The sequence below is a fragment of the Leucoraja erinacea genome, chromosome 28 (assembly GCF_028641065.1).
Source record: "Leucoraja erinacea ecotype New England chromosome 28, Leri_hhj_1, whole genome shotgun sequence".
NCBI classification, from domain to species: Eukaryota; Metazoa; Chordata; class Chondrichthyes; order Rajiformes; family Rajidae; genus Leucoraja; species Leucoraja erinaceus.
Window position 1 is genome coordinate 16,926,479 of NC_073404.1, and position 19,768 is coordinate 16,946,246.

The 19,768-nt window shown below is 46.2% G+C and overlaps 1 protein-coding gene across 1 annotated transcript in view; it reads right to left on the minus strand.

Annotated features, from left to right (window-relative positions):
• Positions 1 to 633: 633 nt before the first annotated feature.
• Positions 634 to 19,768, minus strand: part of mmp28 (matrix metallopeptidase 28) — a 56,085-nt gene continuing 36,950 nt past the window's right edge. Inside the window, exons 4-8 of the mRNA XM_055657876.1 lie at positions 18,947 to 19,168; positions 15,784 to 16,029; positions 7,752 to 7,901; positions 6,111 to 6,278; positions 634 to 1,581 (exon numbers count right to left, since the gene is read on the minus strand). Of these exons, the coding sequence (XP_055513851.1) occupies positions 1,178 to 1,581; positions 6,111 to 6,278; positions 7,752 to 7,901; positions 15,784 to 16,029; positions 18,947 to 19,168 (1,190 nt within the window). The 3' untranslated portion in view covers positions 634 to 1,177. The remainder of the gene's footprint in view (positions 1,582 to 6,110; positions 6,279 to 7,751; positions 7,902 to 15,783; positions 16,030 to 18,946; positions 19,169 to 19,768) is intronic.

Consider the following 19,768-nt stretch of genomic DNA (forward strand, 5'->3'; position numbering starts at 1 on the left):
ATCGAAGATATACACTAAATGCTATAGTAACTCAGTGAGACAGGCAACATCTCTGGAGAGAAGCAATGCATGATGTTTAGGGTCGAGACCTTTCTTCAGAATGCTGGTGACATTTCGGGTCGAGACCCTTCTTCAGACTGCAGAAGGGTCCCGATCAGAAACGTCACCCATTGCTTCTCTCCAGAGATGCTGCCTGGCCAGCTGAGTTACTCCAGCTTTTTGTGTCTACCTTCCATTGTGTGGTGGATTGCATACCGTCTCCCTGTGTATTGTACAGTGAACCCTTTCCCTATGTGCATTGCACTGTGTAACCACCCCCGTGTGTGCAATGTTTTATGTACCATACTCCTGCATGTATTGTACTACCTGCTTAGTTTAGTTTAGAGATACAGCACGGACACAGGCCCTTCGGCCCACTGAGTCCACGCCAGCTAGCGATCACACCGTACACTAGTACTATCCTACACACAAGGGACAATTTACATTCTTTACCGAAGCCAATTAACCCACAAACCTGTATGTCTTTGGGGTGTGAAGAGGAAACCGGAGGAAACCACAATGGTTATGGGGAGAACGTACAATCGCCACACAGACAGCACCTGCTGTATTCGCATGAAATGATTTGGCTGGATATCATGCAAAGCAGTTTTTCATTGTATCTCAGTACACATGACAATAATAATAATAAACTAACCAACCAAACCCACTGTGTGGAGTACTGCGTGGCCCCCTCTCTCTATGAGTATTGTATTATGTACCCTATCTTTGTGTGTGCAATGTACTGTGTACCCTCTCCCTGTGTGTGGAGTACATGTACTCGCATCCTGTGTATTGTGCTATGTACCCCATCTTTGTGTGTGTAGTACTGTGTACACTCTCACTGTAACTGGAATACTGTGCAGCCCCAGTCCCACCCTGTGTGCATTGTACTGTGGACCCTCAACCTGTGTGTGTACTATATACCCTCTCCCCGCGTGTGTTGTACTATATACCCTCTCCCTGCTTGTATTCTACTATATACCCCAGTGTGCGGTGGACTGTGCACCCTCTGTGTTTGCTCGGGTACACTGGGCTCTCTCGGTACAATTAATTTGCTCCCGTTATTTCCGCAGACTGAGGCGGGGATTGTTGGGGAATTGCACTTTAATCTGGTAGTTCGGGGGCTGGACGCCGTGGGTCACGTCTGTGGCCGTGCAGAGTTTGTTTCGTTGCTAAGCCGGCAGCCGGTCCAGCCCAGTTCCTGCGCCCACCTGCCCTGGCCCAGCACCTTCAGTCTGCTGTTGTCAAACCGCCAGAAAGTCTCGTCTTTGAAGAAATACGTCTGCTTGGCGTTCCAGCTGACGACCCCATTGATACCGACAGGGATCCCTTTCCAGTCACTGAGGGTGCGCGGGTAATACTGCTCCACCTGCATCGTTTCCTCGTTCAGGACAAAGTACTTGGACCCTTTGAAAATCACTAGGTGACCCAGCGGGGGGAAGTAGAAGGCAGCGTCCGGGTGGCGAGGGAGCCCCATCTTCTTAACCTTCATGGGGTAACCGATGTCCAGCTGGCTGCCTGTGTATCTCCAGCAACGGCCTCCTGTTCATCACACAACGGGGAAGTATTGTTAAATGTAACAAATAGGAACTGCAGATGCTGCTTTATACCAAAGATAGACACAAAATGCCGGAGTAACTCAGCGGGACAGGTAGCATCTCATGAGAGAAGGAATTGGTGACTTTGGGTGACGAGACCCTTCTTTAACCTGTTCATCCCTCCAGCAAACAGCAGATGGCGATGTTGGACAAGAGTTCGAAGGTAGACAAAACTGCTAGCGAAACTCAGCGAGTGAGGCAGCATCTCTGGAGCGAAGGAATAGGCGACGTTTCGGATCTCTATTCCATCTCTCCAGAGATGCCACCTCACCCGCTGTTTCTCCAGCATTTTAGTCTACCTTCGATTTTTCCAGTATCTGTAGTTCTTTCTTAGACAATTGTTATATGGTATATGGTGTTATATGGTATAAGAGTTCACTCTTTTTCTGTCCCTCTCATAAACTGTGCTATGCAACAGGATGTACCTGACCAGTTATTTTTTAGTGGGTAAAAATAAGTGCCAGTATGCCTGCAACAGTTCACCCGACAATATTGGCTGCTGTACAGCGATCTAATGTTAAACTTTTTAAGAGGTGCCGGGACACTTTATGGGCACATACCACCACAAAATTAAAGCACTGGACTTATAGAGTCATACAGCAAAGAAACAGGCCCTTCAGCAGAACCTGGCCATTTGACCCAAACTGCAGATGAACTATACACTCTCCTGGGCCTCTTTTCAACTTTACAGGAAATGTCTCTCTTGAGATTTTCATTGGCAAGCGGTAGAAGATCACACTTATTGCAATAAAGACTGAACAAGCCAGAAACGCTCAGCAGGCCAGGCAGCATCTGTAGAGGGAGAAGCAGATGCAGATGTCTTCCACCGGAAATAGTAACTCTGTTTCTCTTCCTGCAGAGTTTTTCAAAGTTGTCTTTCAGATTTGCAGCGTCGGCAGTTTTTGATTTTTGACCTTGTACCAATTCCCAATAATCACCCCTTATGTTTTATGGTGTAGAGATATTGCATGGAAACAGGCCCTGAGCCTTGCCACCCTTTCTTACCTCCCATATTCAGCGTAAACTTGCCTCTGGCCAATTAGTCAACTGATCCAATATAATCTAACACGGTATGGTATCAAATATTGTCCTGAATCAAACTATCTCTTGTCAGTTCTTGCCCCACCCCTTTCCCTCTCCTCTCTCCCCAGCCATTTCCCCTCTATTCCATTAGTCTGAAAAATGGTCCTGACCCAAAATATTGTCCGTCTCTCTCTCCAAATGCTGCCTGACCTGCTGAGCTCCTGCAGCACTTTGTTTTTTGCTCAAAATTGCAGCACCTGCAATCTTTTAACATTACGTTGCTGCTTTCCCATATGTCTTTCTCATATCCCACTGCACCCACCTCCGGAAAGTTTACACTTTATTAAACTCCATGAGGTCCAGAGGGAACAAATCACATCGGTGCCTCAGCACGGTTTTAACGTTTTAAGTGGGTTGCCTGATTAATGCGGTATTCCTAATGTATGCGTGAAATAAGGATTTGCATGTAGATTAGCCCAAGTTCTCTCCTTCATTTCTCCCAAGACCCCCTTTTGACCTTGTCCTGATCTGCAATGTCCAACTTGATGTGATGTTGTTACAAGGACCTACGTAGATGGCATGTGTCCACAAGCAATTGGAAGGTGAAGAGCAGGGAAGTCACACACACAGTTGCACAACCTGGAGGGTGGGAGGTGTGGGGAGGGCTGCAGCTCAGTGTACTTCCTCATCCTGACTAATTTCATTGGTGGCACGGTGGTGCAGGGGCAGAGTGGCTACCTTACAACGCCAGAGACCTGGGTCCGATCCAGACTATGGGTAATGTCTATATGGAGATTGTACGTTCTCCCTGTGACCTGCATGGACTTACCCCGGGTGCTACCGTTTCCTCCCACACTCCAGAGATGTACAGGTTTGTAGGTTAATTGGTTTCGATAAACGTAAATTGTCCCTAGTGTATGTGTAGGATACAGGGATGTGTCAGTGTGCAGGGATCGCTGGTCAGTGCAGACTCGGTGGGCCGAAGGGCCTGTTTCCACGCTGTATCTAAACTAAACTAATTCAGCACAGGCCAGTGACTGAGCTATTCCTGGCATGTTATGTCAATATCATGACGGGCAGTGCATCAGATGGGCAGTGGGAGGCTGAGGGGCTGGTGGGTGGATTGTGAGCTGTTGTGCTCCTTCCACCACTTACACAGGGCCCCAGGAGCTCCTGAACCCGGGCCAGAGATTGCCAGGACTAATGGCTTCTCCACACATTTAATTAGCGAGACATAATCTGGGAATGATTGGAAAAGCATTCAGTTCATTGCATTTCCAGATGGTGATGAGGTGAAGTGAGAGAGAGGGATTTGGTTTATAATCACTGATTCTGCAGAGGGTTGATGATTACGTTACATAAAAGAGTCATCAGAAAATGCCACTTCGTTGCAGTTTGACAACTTAAATCCAGTTTTAAAATAGGGGAATAAGGAGCTGTGGCCAGGAGGGGTAACATCCGGGGAGGTCCGTGGGGAGCTGGAGAGGCAACATGAGTAGTGTGTGAGGGCACAGCTGCAGATAGAGGAGGAAGAGGAAGAAGAGGAGGGGGAACTAGGAGGTGGCAATGAGGAGGAGGGGGGGGAGGGGGGAAAGATGGTGGGCAACACGGCAACAAAGCGGTAGAGTTGCTGCCTTACAACGCCAGGGACATGGGTCCCATCCTGACTAGGAGCGCTTGTCTGTACGGAGTTTGTACATTCTCCCCGTGACCTGCGTGGGTTTTCTCCGAGATCTTCGGCTTCCTCCCACACTCCAAAGACGTACAGGTTTGTAGGTTAATTGGCTTAGTAAAACTATAAATTATCCCTAGTGTGTGTAAGATAGTGTAAGTGTGCAGGGATCGCTGGTCGGTGCGGACTCAGTGGGCTGAAGGGCCTGTTTCTGCATTACGTCTCTAAACTAAACTAAACATAAACTAAACATGGAGACTAAAGAGGGAGCTGGAGAAGGAGGACGAGATGAATGAGGATGAGGGGGTAACCAGGAGGAGGAGGGTGGAGTTTAGGTGCTCAGTCATGTCCATGACACTGCAAGATCCAACATCAGAGCCCTCTGTGGATGGACACTGCATATTGGAGAAGGAACCCTATGAGAAGGAGGAGCCCGGATGGGATGCCAGGAACCTTTACGGACAGTGGTGGCACTGTGGCACAGCGGTAGAGTTGCTGCCTTAAAGTGTCAGAGACCCAGGTACGATCCTGACTACAGGTGCTGTCTGTATGGAGTTTGTACGTCTCCCTGTGACCTTTGTGGGTTTTCTCCGGGTGCTCCAGTTTCCTTCTACATTCCAAAGATGTACAGATTTGTAGGTTAATTGGCTTCTGTAAAGTGTAAATTGTCCCTGGTATGTAGGATAGTGCTGGTGTAGGGAGTGATCGCTGGGCGGCGCAGGCTCAGTGGGCTGAAGGGCCTGTTTCAGCGCTGTATCTCTCAAGTCTGAAGTCTAAAGTTAGTCACAAAAAGCTGGAGTAACTCAGTGGAACAGGCACCATCTCTGGAGAGAAGGAATGGGAGACGATTCCCTTCTTCAGACTGGTTAGGTATAAGAGAAACGACAGATATAGACAGTGACGTAGAGAGATAAAGAACAATGAATGAAAGATATGCAAAAAAAGTTACGATGATAAAGGAAACAGGCCATTGTTAGTTGTTTGTTAGGTGAAAGCGAGGAGCTAGTGTGACTTGGGTGGGGGAGAGATAGAGAGAGGGTTAGGGTTAGGGTTAGGGTTAACCTAATGCCAGGGTTACATGAAGTTAGAGAAATCAATATTCATACCACTGGGCTGTAATTTGCACTTAGCGTCACTCTGACAATGGAAGAGACCTAGGACAGTAAGGTCTGTGTGGGAATGGGAAGGAGAATTAAAGTGTTTAGCAACCGGGAGATCAGGTAGGTTCAGGCGGACTGAGTGAAGGTGTTCAGCAAAACGATCGCCCAGTCTGCATTTGGTCGTGGTTGGGAACATGTATCCCTGCTGCAGAAACCAATTGGTAGAGACTGAGAGAGAAGCCAGGGAGTTGTCTGGACACTTGCCGCTCCCACTGGTGCTGGCCTGACCTCTCCCTACATCCCAAACATCACCTCATGTAGAGTTCACTGTCACAGGCTGAACTGACATCTATCGTTACCTCTGAAAAAGTAGAACTTCCCTTCCTTCTCTGACATTGTGGGCTGTGGAATAGAACAGTCATGCCACTTTTAATTTAAAAAGTCCAAGTGGCAAAATCTGGCCCTTGCACTGCAGTTGGGACTGAAAGATGATGCCAATATGGCACCTATTGCACATTGTTTCAGTGGGCTGTTCTGTACGTACTGCACTAACTAGGGTGATTGTGCTTATGTACGGGGAAAGTCTTGCTGATCTGTATGCAACAAATGTATTTCACTGTAGCTGGTAGGTGTGACAATAAAGAAACCATTGACCAGACTGAACTGACATCCTGTTACCTCTGAAAAAGTAGAACTTCCCTTCCTTCTCCGACACTGCGGCTGCCTCGACAGCAGCCGGGAGCTGGGGCCAGCTCTTCTGCAGTGACAGCGGTCCCCTGATGGTGCCGTCCCTCGAGAGCTTCCAGTAGTCAGCACCCCGGAATATGTAGATCATTTGTTTTAGATCTGACGAAGCGGAATGAGAAAGGCACAGTCAGATTGTTATCCCACCGAGAGGTCTCAAAATGCTTGCAGTTTGCAAAGATCCAGAACCAGTGGTCTTAAAATAAAGAGACCTCCACCTCTGGATGGAGCTGAGGACACAGTTCTTCCACAGAGGGTGGTGAATTTAGGCCAGCACAGCGGCGCAACAGTAGAGTTGCTGCCTTTACAGCACCACAGACCCGGATTCGATCCTGACTACGGGTGCTGTCTGTATGGGGTTTGTACGTTCTCCCTATGACTGTGGGTTTTCTCCGGGTGCTCCGGTTTTCTCCCACACTGCAAAAACGTGCAGGTTTGTAGGTTAATTGGTATTGGTGTGTTGCTACATTGTCCCTAGCATGTGTCGGTTAGTGTCCCTAGTGTGTGTGTGTGTGTGTGTGTGTGTGTGTGTGTGTGTGTGTGTGTGTGTGTGTGTGTGTGTGTGTGAGTGTGTGTGAGTGTGTGACAGTGTGTGTGGGGGTGTGTGTGACGGTGTGTGTGACAGTGTGTGTGTGTGTGACAGTGTGTGTGACGGTGTGTGTGACAGTGTGTGTGTGTGTGGTGTGTGTGACGGTGTGTGTGACAGTGTGTGCATGGAGAGGGGCGAGTGAGAAATCATTGCTTTGCTCCTAATTAAACATGTGCCGTACCATGTGTCCTCTTCACAGCTGCTGCCTGACCTGGTGACTGGTGACAGCCCTCTGTCTTTGTTGTAGTTAGACAGGAAAAAAAGACCCAAATTGCCCACTGAACTAGTCCCATTTGCCTGCATTTGGCCCATATTCCTTTAAACCTTTCCTAACCATGAACTTGTCCAAATGTATTCTCAGTGTTGTAATTGTACTGGCTACTCATTCGATATACTCACCACCCTCTGTACCACCTTGAACCTGGTTATTCCCTCTTCTCCTTCTCTTCTCCCATTGCAAAGAATATACAAAAGCTTGAAAGCACGTACTACCAGATTCAGGAACAGCTTCTTCCTTACTGTTGTCAGGCAACTGAACGGTCTTCTCATAAACTAAGGGTGTGGTCCCAATCTTCCAATCTACCCCATTGTGGCCCTTGCATTTTTTTTTTTTAAATCTCCAGTGTCACTGTAACTGAAACACTATAACACAGTATTCTGCACTCTAGTACTATTCCCTTTGCACTACCATGTATTTGTATTTGGCTTGATGGTATAGGTTGTTCCGCATGTATAATATGATCTGGCTGGATAGTAAAGTCTTCCACTCTGTCTTGGTCCACGTGACAATAATAAACCAATGCCAATACCCTTTGTGTGAAAAACGTGCCCCTCGGGTCCCCTTTAAATTACAATAAATCCAAGCGCTCCCACGTACAGGTTTCAGAGGGGGGAGGACTTTCGCTGATATTCAGGGTACAGTCAAGAGGTTGTGAGGAGCGGAGTTGTCACCAGGGGTGGGAAGCAGGTTGGAGGTAAACCCTTACCCTTGGTCAGGGTGTCGAAGTGGGTCCGGCAGTAGGAGGGCTGCAGACGGCCATGAGGAGGGTCCCCGAGCTTGGTGTGCTCCGCAGGGTTCTGGAAGGAAGTCAGCAGGTCCGCCAGCAGCTGCATTCCCGACTGGTGGAGCGGCCTCCCTGGAAGGGAGAGAACAAAGACATGGTGAGCGATCTCCCTCCAGGCCAGAGCCTGGAGCTCTCCAGCCCGCGTACAGAGGCAGTAGCTGGAACAGCTCACCCCCCACGCTGTCCAACAAGATAGCTGAGCATTGACAATGAAGGAGAACAGTTCTAAATCATCTGGCATCTGAAACCTGGGGGTGCCACACGTATCTTAAATACATTGCATTCCTCACACTGCCCTTGTTGCCACTTCCCACCAACACCCCAGTTTGTTCTGAGAGTGTTGGGCATTTGGCGTGATTGCCTTTCAAAACCCTTGAGGAGTTCCCTTCAGAGGGGCACAAATCATGTAGGAAGGAACTGCAGATGCTGGTTTACACCAAAGAAAGACACATAATGCTGGAGTAACTCTGCATGACAGGCAGCTTCTCCCACCTGTCCCGCTGAGTCACTCCAGAATTTTATGTCTACCTTTAATAGAGTCATACAACTTGACTCCAGACATCCAGTCTGCGCCACCCATCAAGCATATCTATCTTAGGCTGCTCCCATATTAATCTTCCCTTATTCCCATTAACCTCCCCTCCCCCACCCCGTCCTCACCAAGATTCTATGACTCACCAGGGGGCAAATCACCATGGTTGTTTAACCTATCAGTCTTCATGTCTTTGGGAGGTGGGAGGAAACTGGGAAACCCAGGCCAACCCAGCAGGATTATTGGTGCTCCACTCCCCTTCCTGCTGGACATATACAGGAAGAGATGTATCAGCAGAGCCATCTCCATCATCAAAGACCCTTACCACCCATCGCATGACATTTTCTCCATCCTGCCATCTGGGAAGAGGTACAGGAGCATTAGCTGCAAAACCAGCAGGATGCTCCTCAGCTTCTTCCCACAGGCTATAAGACTGCTAAACGGACTTTGCCCCCTGCCAAGTATCGCGCACAAACCCCCACACTGCAGCAGAGCCACTGTTGTGCCGCTGCCGGTCGGAACGCCTGTTGAATGTTTAGTAGAGTGTTAAATTTGTGACATTTTTTTTTTTTTTAATTTCTATTTATTTTTCATGCACACTGAATGGACACTGGTTGAGCAATGTTTTTTTGTTTCCTCTGGGTATGCGAATACTCAGGAAATGACAATAAAGATATACAATACAAACCCATGCAGTCACAAGGAGAACGTGCACACAGGCAGCTTCTGAGGTCGGATTGAACCTGGGTCACTCAGGATACCCAAACCAAATATTGTGATTGAGCAGAAGTCCAGAGGATGGGACAATACACATTGCCAGCATGTCCCAATGTAGGAACAGTGCGACCATGGGTTGGACCCTTTGATCTCGGTCCTTCCGAAGTGTCCTGGTGATGCAGAACTCATTGTTGTGAGCACAGATTCAGGCACTCACATCAATGCACAGAGGTCATCGAGCTGGGGAATTGGCGAGGGAGGGGGGGGGGGAGAGGGGGAACTCACAAATTCAACAAATTGGATTTCATCTACACCATCCTAAAACTTCTAAATCATGACGTTCCTCAAAACATTTCTATGCGCCTGAAGTTACTCGATTGACTAGTCATAAACAGAAAATGCTAAAATACGCAGCGGGTCAGGCAGCATTTGTGGAGAAGGTGTCTGCCTTCAAATGTGGAGAGTTTTATAGAAGAGCTACCATTCGAACAATGAACCTGGTTCTTGCAGCACCAGCTCTGCCCACCACTTTATTTATGACTAACTATTTCTAAAGGTCATGTACTCTCAATGAGATTGCTGAAACTTCTCTGTGTGGTTTGGGAATGTGACCTGCCCCACTCCCCTCCCTTTCCTGATTTTTTTTTAACAGCCTCATAACTCTCGGCAAACATCTGTTTTCTCAGGGAAGTTTAGATTGCAGTTAACAATATATCTCTCTCCATCTGTGCATTACTGCAAATGATCAGTGTCAGCAGTGAATGGAATAAATTAGTATCAAGGCTGACTTTTGGTTATAGATAAATCATGACACTTGGTGGATCTCAGTTATGTTGTCATATTTTAAATTGCCCAAGGGGTGATCTTGGATTTCAGTCTGATGGCTGCTATATAAAGTTACCAAAGATTCAGCTGGCAATGTGTTTATGCATCGCACACAGACTTTCACACTTAAATTACAATGGTTTCATATCAGTGTACAAGAGGGAAATTGTGAGAGGCAAGCTTACAATTTTATTGGTATAAAATGTTAATCTGCAACTGAGCTAAGTTTGAAAACAGTGCTTGCAAGTGAAGTATTGAGGAAGTGAGAAGAGGAGAAGGAGACACAGAGAGAAATGTTGAAGGGGAGAGAGAGAAAGAGAGAGAAAACGAGGGAAATTGGGAAAGGGAGAAAAAGAAAGAGGTAACGAGAGATAGAGAGGGGAAAGAAAGGGAGAAGGAAAATAGGAGAGAGAAATTGAGAGGGAGAGAAAAAGGGAGAGAGAAAATGAGTGTGAGAGAAATGAACAGAGGAGAGAGAAAAGAGAGGGAAAGAAAGAGAGATAGAGAGGGGGAGAGAGATAGAGAGGGGGAGGAGAGAAGGGGAAGAGACAGAAAGAAAGAGAAAGATTTTCACAAATATTAATAGGGTGAGTGAGTGATGAAACAAGATATAGATTCCTGGAGTCATAGGGTCATATAACACGGAAACAGGCCCTTCAGCCCAGCATGCCCATGCCGACCAGGATGTCCCATCTACATTAGTCCCACCTGCTCGCATTTGGGCCCCATCACACTAAGCCTTTCCTATCCATGCACCTGTAGAAAAGTAAAAAAGTACGTACAAAAGTAAAAACATGGAAAGGAGATGCAAAGGAGAAGAGGGAAAAATGTATACACTAAGGTGGAGGAAATAGCATAAAGTGACACCAAAGAGGTACAGAAATTCACATAGGGAGAAAGTGAGACACATAGCAAGATGCATAGAGATGGAACAGAAAGCTCACCTATAAAGAGAGCAACAGGAAGTTCTTACATATAGATTGAGTGAGTGGAAGGTTTACGATACAATATGATACGATACGATACGATTGAACTTTATTTATCCCAGGAGGGAAATTAATTTGCCAACAGTCATAAAACACAAGATGCATATAATGAAATTAAAGTGACGAGTGGAAAGAATTGGGGATATGCAAAATTAGTTTTGTTTAGTCTATTAGTTTAGTTTAGTTTATTGTCACATGTACCGAGGTACAGTAAAAAGCTTTTGTTGCCTGCAAACTAGTCAGCAGAAAGACAATACATGATTAGATTGGATAGATGATGGCTAGATTAGATAATGGCTGATTAATTTGCAGAGAAACAACAATACAGGGACTGCAGGCAAAAGCAAGGGACAGTCCGTCTCCGCAAAAGACAATGTGCCAGACAAGGAACCAAGCCAGCGGCATGAATGGCAATTAGCGCTCATCACCACAGAGCCTGTATTGGAGAACATTCAGTGTGGTGCAGTGTAATATTTTTGTTCACAACTGTTTATCCAAACTCTCAATGAACCAGCCCGCACTGCTGTCCCCAGGCCTGTTCGGGTAATGGTGATTGTGCTGTGTTAACAATAACAACCCAATCCCCACAGCACCAGGCCAAAGCGAAAGCAGCCGACAGGCGCCACTCTGGTCCTGATCCCCCCAGCCTCCCAGCAGACTGCATCAGTCATGCTACGCAAGGCCTCGCATTTCTCAGTTGGGTGTTTATGGTTTGGCTCTTACTAATTAACATTGCAAAAACCTTCTCCAAGTGCTGGAGGTCATTGTTTTTTAAACTCTTCAATCACCTCGAGTTTGCAAAGTTTTTTTTCCTCCACTCAAGGTCCCTCGGACTGTGCAGTGAAAGGTGGAAATCTGATGGAGAGTCAGTGGCTCTTAGTAAGTGCAGGATTGCATAGTGAGATCACACAGTAGATGAAGAAAGACTGTATAGACTCAGCTTGTACTCGCTAGAATTTAGAAGATTGAGGGGGGATCTTATAGAAACTTACAAAATCCTTATGGGGTTGGACAGGCTAGATGCAGGAAGATTGTTCCCGATGTTGGGGAAGTCCAGAACAAGGGGTCACAGTTTAAGGATAAGGGGGAAATTCTTTAGGACCGAGATGAGAAAAACACTTTTCACACAGAGAGTGGTGAATCTCTGAAATTCTCTGCCACAGAAGGTAGTTGAGGCCAGTTCATTGGCTATATTTAAGAGAGAGTTTATGTGGCCCTTGTGGCTAAAGGTATCAGGGGGTATGGAGAGAAGGCAGGTACAGGATACTGAGTTGGATGATCAGCCATGATCGTATTGGCGGTGCAGGCTCGAAGGACCGAATGGCCTACTCCTGCACCTATTTTCTATGTTTCTATGTTTCTATGAATGTGGGAACAAAGGGGAAGGGCAGCCAATCAGATCTCATTGTAGGCCTGGTAATCCCCCCCCCCCCCCCAAACCTGTATTGAGAGACAAATACAGACGGTCCCTGGATTACAAAGAGGTTCTGTCCCTGAGAACAGTCCGTAAACCGAATTCGTTGTAAATCAGAAACGTTCGTTTTCCGTAGCAACCAGTAGCATATCGTTCTGCATACACTTGTTATAGTTCTTTTCAATTCATTAAATAATCTCCACAACATTAAACTAATGGAATATATAGTGTATCTATTCATTAATGAATGCCACAAAACATTTTATTATTTGTTATTGATATTTCAAGCTTCAGAAATGCTTTAAAAATGTCTGGGAGAATTCATGCAAGATTGGATTTTTGCAAGTTAACCCAGAAACCTAGAACATAGAACAACACAGCACAGGAAGTACCCACAATGTATTTGCCGAACATGATACCTACTTAAATTAATCCCTTCTGGCTGCACATGTTCCATATCTTTGAATTCCCACCATATTCATGTTCCCTTATATTGTCGGGAGCATTGCACTGACTTGAATCATATGAGTAAATTTATAAAGGTGTAAAGGGCCACGATGTGACACTTCTATGAGAAAATAAGATCTCTGACAATGCTGTCCTTCCCAAGCACCACATTACAGTGGGGCAGCCTCAAATTGGGAGACCCAGTGGTAGAGTTGCTGCCTTATGCCCCAGAGACCTGGGTTCGATCCTGAGTACGGGTGCTGTCAGAATGGAAATTGTACGTCCTCACTCTGACCTCGTGGCTTTTCTCCAGGTGCTCCGGTTTCCTCCCACACTTCAAAGATGTGCATGGTTTTAGGTTAATTGGCGTCTGTAATTTACCTCTAGTGTATAGCATAGAACTAGTGTACAGGTAATCTATGGTCAGCGTAGACCCGTTGGGCTGAAGGGCCTGTTTCCATGCTATATCTTTAAACTTAACAAAATTTGTCCTCGACTCTTTGGAGTGAGATATAAACACACAACCTTCCAGTTCAGAGAAAAAAATGCTTCCCCTGAACTACAGCAGACTGAGTTTCGGGCTGCACAGTTTCGGGCTGGGCTGACTGTGTTCCTGTGAGAAATGCCTGGCATCCTACCAACACTCCAAGCAGTTGAGCAATGGGAAATTCAGCGCGCGGAGATTTGCATCGAAGCATTTCCGAGCAAAGTAGGCCGTCTCCGGAGGGTTGCAAATAGATGGCTTGATGAAGGAATGAGGATATGAATGAACAGCTTTACTTTAGCCCCTGCTCCTATCCGCTCCAATTTCTTTTAGAAAGCTATTGCATGGCGCCTGTGGTGACAGGGAATAGCATTGGACTTTGTGAACTCGCAGCACTGGGCCGCCTTATCAGGAGCCCAGTCTAATCTGACATCTCACTCAGCAGTACATGAAGCAATTTTACTAATCTCCCGGTATTTGACCGAGGCTAGGAATTCCTGAAGAGACAGTAGCCCATTCACAGTGTCCAATCCAGTTGGTGCCTTCCGCAAATTTTGTTGGAAATGTTCCACTTTGGCACACACGTGGAGAATGCATGTCAGGAGATTGTATCCCCTAGTGTCCGACTCACCCACAAGCTCCAACAACCCACAGGCTGGAGATCATGGTATGTTGCAGCCTGATCCTCTGTTAATGTGATCCTCTCTCTTGCCCTAATGCCTGGTCCTGGCCAACTGAAGGGACCGTGATGGTGGTTCAAAGTTGCGGAGAATTGTTCTCACCAATGCCATTGTTTAGTTTCTCCATCCCAGGTGGTCTACAATTCACGGGGATATTACCAGGCCTGGAATGTTGAGGTTATAAGGAGAAGCTAGACTGGCTGTGTCTTTTCTCCCTGGAATGTAGGAAGTTAAGGGCTGACCTTAGAGGTGTATATACAATTAGGAGAGGGTAAGATAAGGTGAATAGCCACAGTCTTTTCCCCAAGGAAGATGTAGGTTTAAGGTGAAAAATGAAAGTTTTTTTCTGGACCCCGATGGACAACCTTTTCATACAGAGGATGGTAGGTATACGGAATGAGCTAGCAGGGAAAGTGGTAGAAGCGGGTACAATTACACCATTTAAAAGACACTTGGACAGATACATCGATAGGAAAGATTTGGCCCTATTTGGCTGCACATGGCTCACATCTCTTCATGTAGGCCATGTGCAGACAAGTAAGACCAACTCAGTTAGGCATTTACAAGTTAGGCCGAAGGGCCTGTTCCTGTAATGTATAGCTCTATAATTCATTGACTCTGTCCCCATCAACATACATAGTTGCTGCTGGGGTGGGGAATGAGAGAGATGAAAATGTTTTGAGAGCTGGCATAGGTTTGATGGGCCAAATGGCTTTCTTCTACTTCCAAAGGAAATTGAAAATTCTTGTCTCATTCTCCATTTTCTTGGCATGGCTCCTCCTACAATTTCCCTCCAAATTTTTATGAGCTACAAATTTGTCTTCCTAGATCTCCTTCCTTTCCCTCATGTTAAATGTAGGGCCTCAGTTCAACCCCACCCATTCTTTTGTGACTGGGTATGGTTGGGCAATGTTCACCTGTTCAGTCTAAAGTTTGCCTTCTTGACTTGCCTTAACTCTTTCCTACACTTCATGATCATACAGATCCTTCGTCAATGATTTTTTGACCTATATCTTGCTGCTGTCCATGAATGCAGGTGAACTATTTCTCTGCCTCCTACAGGGGAGGGTTTTTGCTTCTTATCCATAGGTAGTTCCTCAGGAAAAGGATGATTTGCTTCCATTGGGGCTCTGTGGGTTCCAATGAGACCAATATAGGCAGAGTTATGGCAAGTCACAAAGACATGGTTAGGTGACTGTAGCAAGCTGCAAACTGCAGACTACACAAGCAATGTTCAACAGGTGAGGTTGTCACAAAGGAATGGGAGAGAATGGCAAGAAGAGCTTTGCAAGTACAAGTGAATGTATGATCTGTGAGGCAATGGGCTTCTTCTGCTGGTCTCTGTGCAGCAGTATAGAGTCACACAGTGTGGTACCAGGCCTGTCGGCTCAACTTGCCCACGCCGACCAACATGTCCCATCTATACTAGTCTCAACTGTCTGCTTTTGGCCTATATCCCTCAAAACCTACCCTATCCATGGAACTGTCTAAATGTTTCTTAAACATTGTAATAGTACCTGCCTCAAGTACCTCCTCCGGCAGCTCGTTCCATACACCCACCACCCTTGGATCTCAAGATCCCATTAAGTTTTTTCCCCCTCAGCTTAAACCAATGTCCTCTGGTTCTCGATTCCAGGGTGCTTAGGTCCATACCGGATGCTCTTTCTAGTAGGATGTAATATGATCAAGTTCTCAGATACCATACTGAATGCTCCTTCTACACTTGCAGTAGTCATGGTCCTGAGTGCCCCGGATGTTGGTAGAGATGTTGCACTTTTTACACTGCAGTTTAGAATCAATCCTCAAATCTTAAAGATGCAATGAATCATATTAGCAACAGTAGGCAGATGATCTAAATCTCAAGCTTACCATATAGTTTCTGAACGGCCATCTTGTCATCCCAGTTTAGGATAAAGTCCCGGCCTAACTTTTTATAAAACGGAGACATCAATGCGTTTTTGACGGGAGAGTGCTCCAGGCCCAGTGTATGTCCAATTTCATGTGCTGTGACAATGAACAGATTCCTGCCTTTGCCCTGATTAAGGGACCATCTCTCATCATTGTCAAAATGGGCTTCTCCTCTTCGGGGGAAGAAAGCATGCGCCAAGGCTCCACCTGGAACAGACATGGAGAAGCAAGTTCAGCTCAACAGTGGGGTCTCCAGAAGCCAAGCATCATCTTCTAATAATAAGTAAGTATGATTTTAAAAAAGTGAACATTGTATAGATTGCTCAATACACGATGTTGTGTGGTCCAAAACCACAATTGCACAAATCCCAGGTGGAACATCAAGCCTTTCATCACTTGCACAATATAATCACTGGGTCCAGAGACAAATACCACACATCACCCACATCCCCATCCCTTAAAGCTAACATAATTTCCTGAATTGTGCCCAGAGGGTTTCAACTATCTATTCGTCGTTGTAATGTTGGAGGTTACTCAGGATTAATTGGGTCTTTCAGAATTGAACCAAGTGTAAGTTGAATAAACGGAAACCTTGATATTTTCACAATGGTGTTAGTGGCTCAACAGCCACTGTCACTGCTTGCAATTAATTTGATTTCTGTGGGAGAATAAATATTGCAAAACTATTCTCGACACAAAAACTAAGAGTAAACTCAGCGGGTCAGGCAACATCTCTGGGGAAAAGAGATTGGGGACATTTCGGTTCGAGATCGTTGCAGAAGCTTCGATCGCCGACAGCGGGAGCTTCAATTGCCCCAACTTTGGATGGTTCGATTGCCCCGACCGCGGGAGAAAAGGAGGAGGAAGGTATACATTTTGCCTTCCATCACAGTGGGGAATTTGAGGTAGCCGAAAACAAGATGGACATGCAGCCTGCACTGGTGGGGACTCGGAGGGAGTGCCGTGAGTGCAGTGATCTCGGTGTTTGCAGGGACATCGCTCCATGAGAACATCCCGGAGTCTAGTGCGAGTGTGGACGGCTTTCTGACTGTTCGGGTGGATGGGGACTGCAGAGAGAGTGACAGCGGTCGGTACAACTCTGGTCACATCACGGTGAAGGAGCGTGTGTGTGGCCTGGACATTGAACTGATGGCTGTGGGTCTTCGCCTATGCAGTGGGCCCTGGGGATTCTCACGCACCACTGTGGTGGCTGTTTATGTTTAATCTTTAAGTAGTTTTGTATCTTGTTGTTTTTTTGTATGACTGTATGGTAAATCAAATTTCACTGTACACGTGAAAATAAAGGACTTTTGAACCAGGTGGAGAGATTGAAAAGAGGGAGATGACACCTGCCGGAATCTTCTTTGAGATACGTCCTTTGGCTGATGCAACTTTCACAAATGAGGGATGAAAATTTCACGTGTGTGTTTGGTTAGTTTCCGCCAACATTCCTCTGACATTGTGATAGATGGCTGGGACACTACCACTGTGTTCAGGTTGTAAACCCCCAGTAGACTTTTGGAGATAGAATAAAGAGCCAACCTAGGTCAAAGTGGACACAGCCTGGGAAAGAATAATTTGAAATGGAAGTTGGTGTGATTAGCTGATTCAGAGTCTTTAAGGGTGACTGTATGTGAAGATTCAAAGATAAAATATTTGGGTGTTGGAAGTGAACCAAGGAGTGAAACAAGATTGTGACAGAGAGATCTGGTGGTGGAAAGATGCCACCAGGCAGGGGACAATGATTGTTATATATTCTGCTCTTGGTCTGCAGCAATGCCCGGAGCATGAGCACTGCAGCTTCAGGAGAAAGCTGCATCAGAAATCAGATCAATGCGTGACTCCCCACGAGCCTTAAACTCTCAAACCATCGCAGCTCAAGGCTTTAGTACGCATAGAATGGGTTTTCTGTAAAACCGATTGACCCAATACACAGGTTGGCTTTTGGAGTCAACAACCTTTACCGTTGCGAAGTCCTGACAGTAATTAATGTTCTGCTGAAGCGGTTTGGACAAAGTGTAGACTAATTATACCCAGCCGGTAGACTTCACCACGGCATGAGGCTTGGCACCTCAGTTACTTCAGATACCAATAGGAGCCATATATCCTTGTGCAACTGGCCAGCACAAACCGGAAGTCATGCTGGGAAAACCCTATGAACAAGGGGGGCATGGTGAAACACAGTGGCTCTTCTCTAAGAAAAGTCACAGTTTGATTGGAAACTTAGCACTCAGAATATCTTCCTAAACCGAAGGGTAAGTTCGCCAATCCCATGCCACCAGAGGGTTTGTGGTGTACCCGATCACTACCTTCATTTGTCATTTGCTAGAGGCGCAACATTTGCCATCTTTAGTGTTCCAGCACCTTGTCCATGTCAAATGACAATACATATACCTCAGCCAGGACTCCTACAATTTGTTTTCTCTAGCTTCCCAGAGATTAATTGGTTATATCTGATCAAGCCCAGATATATGTAACTTAAGGAAATGTATCTACTTTCATTCGTCCAAGGAATACAGCGCCTCTTTGACCGTAATACAGACTGTCCACAAGGCATCGCCATTAACTTTCACATGTTCCTTGGTCTTTCACAGGGTAAAAACAAAGGAGACTTTGGACTTAGCCCATCTCCTGCGGCTCCACACATTTATGACCATTATGGTTTCTGAGGGGCTTTCATAAGATTTAACTAGATCTTAAAAAATCTCACTAGATTCTCCTTATTTTTTATCTGCTGGAGTTATTGTTTACCCCCTTCCTACCCTCCTGCTTTCCTTCTGAAGTATGCCCCTCAATGCCCACGGAGAAAGGTTTCCAATGTCTACCTTGTTCATGCCCCTCATAATTGTGTATGAAGCTATTGCATCCCCCTCCCAGCCTCTTCCTTTCCAAGGAAAATAAATTCAGTCTCTCCTCAGAATGGAAACACTCCACCCCAGGCAACATGCCAGTCAATCTCCTCTGCTCCCTCTCTGATGCCTTGATGTGGCAGCCAGATCCGTACAGAGTAACCCAGCCCTAGCCTCACCAGTGGTTTTAGTACTTTGGGTTCGGCACCTGAAGGTGGACTGTACTTAAGACTGCATGTTAAATATGAATCTTACGATGAGACAGCAGTCAGCACCTGGTCCATCAAAAGCGTTGCCGATCCCATCATTGTGCTCGCCCTGGTAGAAGGCAAGTCGGATGTCAGCGGGGCCATCCATCACTTCCCGGAAGACCAATGGCGACGCATTGCTCCACAGCTCAAAGGCCGTTTTCACCGCCAACCGCACTCGGTGTTGCTCCAGGTACCTGGGCCAGTTTATAATCCTGTACGTCAGGTCGTGCTTGTACCACTTCTCTCCTGAAGAGAAGAAAGGAAAGGCAGAGTCAGAGATTACTCAGATCACAAATCCTTCCTGGGATAAATAAGGTTATGTTGTATCGTATCGTATCCTATCGTAGCCAGTTGCTTGACTGCACGGGTGACCATTCTAAATACTTCAGAATGTGCATCAGAATTAAATGCCGCCGTTAGCCCATGTGCAGTCCTCTGCCTGAGCTCAGGTTGCCCAACTCTCCGTTAGAGCAACAAATTACTTTTGTAACTTTGGAAAGATGCTGCCAGTTTAAACAGCAGCTCCTACAGGCGATAGTATGAGAGACATAGAACCACTCTCCCTTTCTTTGCAGCTAGCTGAAGAATTGAATTAGGCTGGAGTAGGGAGGATCTCCCAACTTTTCATTACAAAAGTGCTGTGGAATCTTTTATGTTCACCCTTGAGGACCACACAACTGTAAATTGGCATCTCTTTCCAATGCTGGCACTTTCAATGATGCAGCAACCCCTTAATATTGCACTTACTCTTCACCTTGGATCATGCATGATGAGGCTTGAGCCCGCGGACGTTATACCAAGCCAATTCTTTATTAGAGTAAACAACAATAATAGCTGCCCATTTAC